Genomic DNA, 9,889 nt, shown 5'->3' with positions numbered 1-9,889 from the left:
AAAAAAAGACCAGATCGGCCAATGTCTAGAAATGAGTAAAGTAATAACTAGCAGCCAGCACAGGTTTATTAAAACAGATCATGCCAAAGGAATCTTATTTCATTCTTCAACATAATGACTAAATTACTAGACCAGTGAAATACTTTGAACATAAAAAGACTTCAAAAGGCATTTGACAAAGTGGACCACAAACTATTTCTTGGTAAGCTAGAAAAAAGTGGGACTGATAGCATCACCACCAGATGGATTATTAACTGACAAACTGTACTCAATGAGTAGTCCTTAATGGGTCTACCTCTGCATGGAGGGAAGTAAGTAGTGGGGTATCACAAGGTTCCATCTTAGGCCCTACACTCTTTAGTATCTTCATAAATGACTTAAATGAGGGAATAGAAGTGGAATTTAACAAATTTGCAGATGATACTAAGCTGGCAGGAATAGCTAACACTCTAGAAGATAGGCTCAAGATCTAGATGGATCTTGACAGACTTGAACATTGGTCCCATCTACCAAAATGAAATTCAATGTAGAGTAATGTAATATCTTATACTTAGGCAAGAAAAACGAAAAGTACACATATAAATTAAGTGAAACTAGGCTTAATCACAGTAACTGTGAGAGGGATCTTGGAGTTTTAGTGGACAACCAGCTAAATATGAGCCACCAGTGTGCAGCCAAAAAAGCCAATGCAACCCTGAGCTGCATTAATAGAGAAATACAATCATGATCAAGTTAACTGCTATTGCCATTCTATAAAGCTTTACCTAGAATACTGCATCCAGTTTTGGTCATTACACTATTAAAAAGATGTTGAGCCTCTAGAAAGAGTGCAGAGAAGTGCAACCAATATCATTAAGGGACTGGGGACTGAAACCAGTGGTGGAATTCAAATATTTTTTTCTACTGGTTCTATGGGTGTGGCTTGGTGGGCAGATGTTATCTGATAATCACTGTACCACATCTTTCAAAAACCCTGGAGCACTGGGGAACTATCAGAGGACTGGAAAAGAGCTGATGTTATTCCCATATTTTAAAAAAATGGGAGGGGGGAAAACAGATCTGGGAAACTACAAACCAATCCCCCTAACATCAATACCATAGATCATACTGGAAAAGAGAATTTAAAAAAAAGACCAGATCAGCCAATATCTAGAAATGAGTAAAGTAATAACTAGCAGCCAGCATGGGTTTATTAAAACAGATCATGCCAAAGGAATCTTATTTCACTCTTCAACATAGCAATAGCAATAGACTTATATACCGCTTCATAGGCCTTTCAGGCCTCTCTAAGCGGTTTACAGAGAGTCAGCATATTGCCCCCAACAGTCTGGGTCCTCATTTTACCCACCTCGGAAGGATGGAAGGCTGAGTCAACCCTGAGCCGGTGAGATTTGAACCGCTGAACTGCTGATCTAGCAGTAGCCTGCAGTGCTGCATTTAACCACTGCGCCACCTTGGCTCTTAATGACTAAATTACTAGACCAGTGAAATACTTTGAACATAAAAAGACTTCAAAAGGCATTTGACAAAGTGGACCACAAACTATTTCTTGGTAAGCTAGAAAAAAGTGGGAATGATAGCATTACCACCAGATGGATTATTAACTGACAAACTGTACTCAATGAGTAGTCCTTAATGGGTCTACCTCTACCTTGGAGTGACTTGCTGGTATAGAAGGGAAAGGATATTGCAAAATCCACATTCCCTCCCCACTCCTTGAGGAAGGATACTGGAAAATCCCCATTCCCGGGGAAGGTTACTACAAAATCTCCATTTCCTCCCCACCTCCCTAATCTGCTTTCTAGCTCCATTTTCTTGTGCAGTGCAACAAAAGACCCAGTGATCAGCTGAGAGGCAACAAAAGACTGACCATCAGCTGTGACTCAGAGCTGGGAAGCAGCGAATAGATCTGGGGCAAGGCCACTCAGAGGTGGTGTTTGTGTCCAAACTACTGAAAACTTCTGCTATGGCTTCACCAGAACCTGTCAGAACCAGCTGAATACCACCTCTGACTAAAACGTTTGAAGAATGGTTACAGAACTGGGCATGGCTAGTCTAGTGAAGAGAAGGACCAGGGGAGACATGATAGAAGTATTCCAATATTTGAGGGGCTGCCACAGAGATGAAGAGGTCAAGTTATTTTCCAAGGTACTTGAAGGCCAGACAAGGAAACTGACCAAGAAGTTATTCAATCTAGAAATAAAGAGAATTTTTCTGACAGTGAGATCAATCAACCAATGGAACAGATTGCCTTCGGAAGTTGTGGGAGCTTCATCCCTGAAGGCTTTCAGGAAGAGATTGGACTGTCATTTGTCAGAAATGGTGTAGGGTCTCTTGCTGGGGCGAGGGGAGGTTGGACCAGGTGACCTACAACATTCCTTCCAATTCTGTTAATCTGTTAAATTATTGTATTTTATTTCAATTCCATTTTAAATTGTTTTTATTGGACTTTAGTAATAATTTATGTTTGGAACTTTGCACTTTGATATGGGCTATGGGCTAATCAATAAAGTAAACTAACCGAAATATCATGAAATATAAGGTTGACTTATATGCAGGTGATACATTTTTCATAGTAAAAAATTGCAAATAGGTTTATATGCAAGTATATATGGTATATTGGGGTTGATTGTAAACATCTGCTTCCAAGAGTGTAATGACTGATTTTTAAAAAACAAAAACAAAAAACAAATAGCCCCAGATATCTCTATTTAGCCTTTTTCTAATCATGGCCTGTGCCATTCACTGTGAGACATCCCAGAAAGAATATTATATCTGACAGAAATCTGAATGTAAGATTCTGTTTTGCATCACCACAAATGTGATTAACATTATAGAAATAAACCTTATAAAAATTTCAGAAAAATAATCCGTTAACAATTCTTGTCTAAATGGCCAGAAAAAAGCAAAGCAGGGGGAGCCAATCGTACATCTGCCTGATTTCCAGATTCTAGAACCACTGCTATTTTTGCAAGTTAATATAAGACTGGCTAAAATTCTGGTGGATAAAACTGTAGTTACTTTATAAAACAAAGATTGCTAAAGTTTGTCCAAGTTTAATGAAATGGGAATCTGTATTATAATTTTAAAAGGCATCATCATATACATCATTGTTGTCAATCTGTATTATATTTTTTTAAAGGCATTGTCATATATCATCGTTTTGGAGGCAAACCTGTGTCCTGATGACCTCACAAAGCTTAATTTTGAAAACAAAAATATCTTTTTCTTTTTGTCAGTAAAGGTGTGTGTCTGTTTTTACCCTCAAAACATGATTAGCCCATTCTGGCTAAACAACCATCAACTAAACTAAACTAAGCAACTAAAATATTAAATCCTGAGCTGCATATATTTTTGTTTTATATTTTAAAATCAGAAAGACGCTTAAAACAAAATCATCAGTTAGTACAATAAACATTAAACATTATATAAAATACGCAGAACACAATAATGAGAAAACAGCAATTTTGTTGTTGTTAATTGTGAAGTCACGTCCAACCCATTGCGACCCCCTGGACAATGTTCCTCCAGGGCTTCCGGTCCTCTACAATTGTAGTCCATTTAAGCTCACGCCTATTGCTTCGATAACTCCAGCCAGCCACCTCATTCTTCATTGTCTCCTTCTTCTTTTATCCTCAATCTTTCCCAGCATTAGTCTCCTCTCCAGAGAGTCCATTCTTTTCATTAAGTGGCCAAACAGCAATAGAAAGTTAAAGTATATATGCATTTAAACAAAAAACCAATCTCTATCTCTTTACTATCTATCTACATATTCTTTATTAAGATATAGATTGAAGACAAGGAGAAATGAATCAAAGATTAATAAAACATTAAACTAACTTATCCAAAAAGAAACTCCTCCAGAGCAAATAAACAAATGATTCAAAAACTCATTTTCCTTTTTTTTCCTCCATGTCTTGTCACACTGAAGTTCTTGGAGAAATTTTCAAGGGAATCTCTTTGTCCCTCACTAGGAGAAAAGGGAACAGTTTCTCAGAAAATGGATAATTAAAAGTAAAGATATGATCCCTTGAGTCAGCATTATAAAAGCTGAGCCTATCAAAATCATGCTCCAGGATAATCAAGACACTTTGTGGTGATTTCCAAAGTGTAAGTTTGATTGGAGGGCTTGTAGATGCTTGGTATTCTCCTTGTGCTAGCTGCAGTACCCAGAATCCTTGAGTAATGGTGATATCTTCTGAATTTTTTCTTTCCACTGATTCCCGGGCAACTCCAATAGCCCACTCTTTGGCCTTGCCCACTTCCACCACCCATTCTAGAGTCCCAGACTCAATGCCTTCTGCTCCCAAAACACCTGGTAAAAAACAGAAACGCTCAGGGTTGTCAACAAGGATCTGGGTTTGCTCCCCCATATGTACTCTTTTCCGATCTTCTGAAAGGATGAGGGCGGGATAAGCTGTCTTGGGATCCAAGATCACTTCAACTAAAGTTGCAGATAAAGAGATTAGAATGGTATTTTCTGTAAGGCTAAGGTTAAAAACAATATAGTACAATTCAATCAAGGTTCTGTTCTTTATTTGCTTACACACAATATGGTGGCGGCTTTCAAAATGGCATCCACTTTCCTACACGTGGCCTCTTTGTAGGAAAATGTCTCTTTCTCAAATGGCACTTGTAAGGGGGATATAAGTGTGAGCCCTCAGACAAAAGGCAATAAGATACTATAAGCATTTACATTTCTAGAGAAACATAGAGCTAAGTTTGGAGTAAAAATGTGGCATTTAGAAAAAAACCCTGAATTAAATCCGAGAAAGGAAGAACTTACTAGCAAGAAATTTAACTTGACTTGACTTTCTATAGAGATAATCCTTGACTTATGACCATAATGGAGCTTATCCATTATAGTCTCAGGTTGTGATGGCCATTAAGTGAGGCAGTGACATGACTGCCTTGTCTAATAACACCTACCTCTCCCCTCCCCAATGCCTTTGTTAAATGGAGTGGGAGGTGCCTCAGGTAGTGGAAGCGTTAACGCAGGGGAAACTAGATGGACAGCAATTCAAACTGGGGCAAGTGTTCAGATCAATCTTCTTTGCCCTTCTTGCTGCAGCAGCCCCAAGACTTTTATTTAGGAACACATTAATACATTCAGCAGCAACTAACCTTTCTTTGGGATCCCAAAAAACTTGTCATGTAGATTCGACAGTATTGTCTTTTCTCGTTCCTTTTTTTCTTTCTTGGTCATGGTGGATGGTTTTGGAAGGAAATCTGTCAGAAATAAATGGTTGTCCTTATATTTAAAAATAAATGAAGAAAATGAATCTACTTGGTTTCCTTTGTTCCTTCTGCAACCATCTGATAGGCTAAACCAGGGGTAGTCAACCTTTTTATACCTACCACCCACTTTTGTATCTCTGTTAGTAGTAAAATTTTCTAACGGCCCACCGATTCCACAGTAATGGTAATTTTATGAAAACCTAATGAAAATGTTTTTAAATAATGCTATGAAACTTTTTTAAAAAGTCAATTAAATTTAAAAAAAGGAAAGTCCTTCAGTATCGGACAAAACCCCTACTGCTCACCATGAAAGCTGGAACGCCCACTAGTGGGCGGTAGGGACCAGGTTGACTACCACTGGGCTAAAGAAATAAATGCATTAGCACAGAATTAATGCAATGAGCATCAACTGATAAAATGAGCAACAAGCAATATTCGCTAGAACAATCCCCCCACCTGCCAACCAGACGTCTCCCACTCCCATCATTTTGGACAACACATCTGGAAGGGCAGAGTTAGTAGAATCTCCTGCAACTATGGGGTCCAAAAAAGAAGAAATGAATTCCAGCTCTTCTTTTGCCATCAGTTTTCCAGTAAGCAAACAGACTAAAGTAATTATAATGTAGTGTTTTAAAAATAAAAACACTTAATGTTATTTTTAGTATGTTCAGTTTGTTTTCTATGATCACATGTGCCTATGCTTGAATAATCCATAGAGTGCCTGAGTATCACACATTGAGAAAAACTGGCCAATAGAATTTTTCATCAAAATACCAAGTTCAAAAATAAAAATGTAAAAGGATTTCTGAGGAGGCAGATATCTCAGCTAAAACAAAGGGGATAACTACTAAATCATAAAACACCTGTAGTTGTTTTGGTTTGCAAGATTAGCAACTCAGCCAAAACAAGAGGTGGGATTTGAGCTGCAAAAAACAGACGAATATCACAATACTACTACTAAATACTACATTCACTACTTCACATTTACTTCCCTTTTCCTCTACCTGTCTGACATGCTTGCTTTACACCCCAAAGTGACAACATGTAAAGACTGTTCTCACATTGATTTGGAGAGAAATATTATTAGAAAGCCAATGGGAAAGAGGAATAGGAACCAACAAAGGAATTAAGCTTAAGAGTAGCCAGTTGGGCTTTTCCTACATACATTCCGGCATCTCCTTTTGGATTCTTGCTGCCAGATCCTTTTTATTTATTCTGTCTAGAATGCTGACGGTCATCTTCACGGCCTTGGTATCATCATATGCCTCAATCATGTATCGGGCTATTTCAATGTGGGAAGCTTTCTCAGTCTTGGAGCGGCAAATAGGCTTGTAGCCCTTCTCTACTGGGTAGTCCTCCAGGTGCATCTTAAATTTCTCAAATTCCTCTTCATTCAGCTCTTCCAAATAGTCAACTAGTTTGCAGCGGGGAGTGTGTGACATTGTGCCCCTCAGTCAAATGTACCTGGGAGGGGAAAAGGTGTAAAAACTTCAATTGAAACCAGATTAAAGGGATGAAACCTAGTGTGGCCAAAGTTTAGGTAGGTCTATGGAGAGGAAAGCAAGTTAAATATAGTTCCATCCAGCTCTAACTCCTTTCAAATAGGGTAGCAGAAAAAGTGGAAAAAGCACAAAGGGGGGGGGGGGCTCTCACCCATTTCTCCTCGACTCTCTCCGTTTCTGGCCTCCTGCATGCTACCTTAACTATGACCGAGATGGGATCCCCGAGAACTATCTTTGGAAGCTGGGAGACTATCGCTTTCCTTTCCCCACGGACCGCTTGTGCTTTTCGTGTTGCTCAGGATAGAAGGCGGCGGGGTGGGGGGGATGGGCAGGTAGGCACTGTCGCTTGCTATCCAGTGAATAAGCGGGCAGCGCTTTCTTAGAAGGCAAGGCGTCGGAATTGGAGGCTCATTCCTGCCCAATGGGTTTGCTTGCAGTCAAGCTACCTCGAGGACCGGGGAAACCGGCGCCTGTGCAGGAAGGGAGAGGAAGGCACCTTTCTCGGCTCTGCGCCCATTCCCTCGCTTACCGCTGTCCTCCGCCTGCCGCCGTGCTGGAGAATTTGGAGCAACAGAAGCGAGCGGGACCCCGGAAGGAAATCGCCACTCAGGCGCCGCTGCTTCTGCCCGCCCAGCGCGGAGAGGGAAAGTGAAAGTGGACGGCGAAGCTGGAGGGGACGTCATCTTGAGTTTCCCCGCACACAGACTGTCGCCGTCCCGGCACTCAGATGTTAATTAGAAAATCAATGAGGGGGGGAGGGGCACGGGATGCCCAGCTGTGTGGGTGACTTTGGGGAAGGAAGCGAAGACATGCAGCGTCGGGAACAGACAAGAGGTGCATCAGCTCCCAGTATTGTAAAGGTGTTAGGATTCGCCCTAAATTGTTCAGACGGTTAAAAGTGGCGGCGGAAAGTTTGTACTTTCAGACTTGCAAGTTCTGTTAATGTCGCTTTACAATAAATAATAGTGTTGTTTTCTTTGGGGGAAGGCTGATCCCTGCCAATGGAAGAGTTTCCCAGGACTGGTGCCCGCAATTCCCGAAGGGTTGAAAAATCACCACCATCCCTGAGCCAGCCAGTTTCTCTAGTAGCTTGATCTACAAACATACATAAATAAAGAGACCATGCTTTGTAAGTGTAAAACTGCTGCCTTCCTATGCCAACCCCCCAGCCCTGCCAAGGCTTTTAGAACATTTTTTAAAAATTCCAACTTCAAAAGCACTTTTGCTCCTTTTCTTTCATTGAAGCTTGTAGGAAAACAGAGAAGTTTGTACACGTGGTACGGGGTAGCCCAAAGCAGAGTAGGAATAAGAAATTGCCTAGTGTAGGTTTTTCTAATTTGCATGCCTACCATACCATGGGTGTACTGTATACCAGTATGCAGTTGCTTGGGGCTTAACTTCTAACCATTAATCTGTTTGTAGTTTGAGACCTTTTGTTCCTGTAAAGTAGATATAGCTTACATTTTGGTGGTGGGAGGGTTTCCCTCTCCAAATCCACCCTCCAAATCCACCCTGAGAGGATTTTGTCCTGTCTTTTTTTGTGACAGACCATCAGGCTCTGCAATATTTACAAACAAAACTATCTGCCTTCCTGGTCTTCTCAGTAAAAGAATGAACTCTTATTAAAACAGCTGGAGAGGGAGCTCTGGATTTCAGGTGCCATTTCCAATGACCTGTGAAATAATGGTGATACTCCCAACATTCTGAACGCATTCTTATTCTGGAGGCTTGATGCATTTTTGCAGAACTGCATTTTTGTGGTCTTCTAAATCTCACTTTTTTGAAATCTCTCTTCTGAAGTGGTGCTATAAATGTGGTTCCTTACCTTTCCATTATTGCTTCTTGACCTTTAAATAAAAACACATAATTTTTATTGACCAACCTATCCGTTCCCATTTAGGGTTATCCTAAATAAACTACCTCCCATAGTACTTTCTATAATTTTTTTAATCTGTATCCTGCTATTCTTGAAATGAGTTCACATCAAGTGCAGGAATACAATAGAGGGAGATATGATCCAGTATTTCTACAATTTAATTAGCTCTTACAATACATTTGCAGAATTGGAAGGGACCTTGCAGGTCTTCTAGTCCAATCCCCTGCCTGGGCAGGAAACCCTATATCATTTCAGATAAATGGCTACCCAATATCTTGTTAAAGACTTCCAGTATTGGGGCATTCACAATTTCTGGAGGCAAGCTGTTCCACTGATTAATTGTTCTAACTGTCATGAAATTTCTCCTCAGTTCTAAGTTGCGTTTCTCCTTGATTAGTTTCCACCCATTGCTTCTTGTTCTACCCTCAAGTGCCTTGGAAAATAGTTTGACACCCTCTTCTTTGTGGCAACCCCTGAGATATTGGAACACTGCTATCATTTCTGTGATGCCATTTTTGATATGTTGGACTGTTTTATCCCTTTGTGTAAAGACAGATGCAAAACATGAGTCAAATAGTTTGCTCTATTTGCTTGTCACCTTCTTGCCACTTTTTCCCAGCAATGGACCAACTGTTTCCTTAACTTTTTTTTTCTTTTTAACTTGTTGGAAGAAGCTTTTTTTGTTATTTTTTATTTTGTGGCAAGCTTTTCTTCATTGTGAGTCTCAGCTTTCCTCACGTCATCTTTACACGCTCAGGCTATTTGCTGATATTTTGCTTTAGTTATATGCTCCTCTTTCCTCTTTTTATACTTACCTTTTTTGTCTTTCAATTTGTGAGAGAGTTCTTTATGCAGCCATGCTACACAATACAAGTTTTTATTGGCAATTTGGTACAATTTGAAGGGAAATGATGATTTAACAAACTTGTGTTTAAAACAATTGCTTTCTCCTGTTCAGCGGGGATCAGGAGGCAGCGTGTCTGCTTTTTTTAGTACAAGGATAAAGCTAAAAGATTGAGTCACACAAGCAAGATTTAAAAGCCTCCGGGGCAGGTCGGGTTGGTCCCCTTTGGCTACGTCCCACCTAGAATTGTAGAAAACAATTACATGGCAGACCATTCATAGATAAGTTGATCCAAGGTAAATAATTCTTTATGAGGAAAGAAACCGAGGCAGTATCTAACCAAACATTTCAGGTGGTTACAATGCTAGCTGGTCTAGTCTTCATCAGGAACATTTAATACATTTGCTTCAGAGCTTCCCCGCCCTTCTC

General features: G+C 40.1%; 1 protein-coding gene across 1 annotated transcript; it reads right to left on the bottom strand.

Moving 5' to 3' along the window:
- Positions 1–3,084: 3,084 nt before the first annotated feature.
- Positions 3,085–7,340, bottom strand: LOC106549270 (erythroid membrane-associated protein-like). The gene is made up of 4 exons (XM_087711889.1): positions 7,270–7,340; positions 6,404–6,702; positions 5,125–5,229; positions 3,085–4,444 (listed from the first exon to the last, which is right to left on the bottom strand). The coding sequence occupies exons 2-4, from the start codon at positions 6,678–6,680 to the stop codon at positions 3,921–3,923; spliced, it is 906 nt and encodes a 301-aa protein (XP_087568015.1). The 5' UTR covers positions 6,681–6,702; positions 7,270–7,340; the 3' UTR covers positions 3,085–3,920.
- Positions 7,341–9,889: the final 2,549 nt, after the last annotated feature.

Source organism: Thamnophis sirtalis, unplaced genomic scaffold (assembly GCF_051295495.1).
Source record: "Thamnophis sirtalis isolate CommonGarterSnake01/CBP01778 unplaced genomic scaffold, rThaSir2_p1.2 scaffold_4, whole genome shotgun sequence".
Classification (NCBI taxonomy): domain Eukaryota; kingdom Metazoa; phylum Chordata; class Lepidosauria; order Squamata; family Natricidae; genus Thamnophis; species Thamnophis sirtalis.
This window is presented reverse-complemented; position numbering and strand designations above follow the sequence as displayed.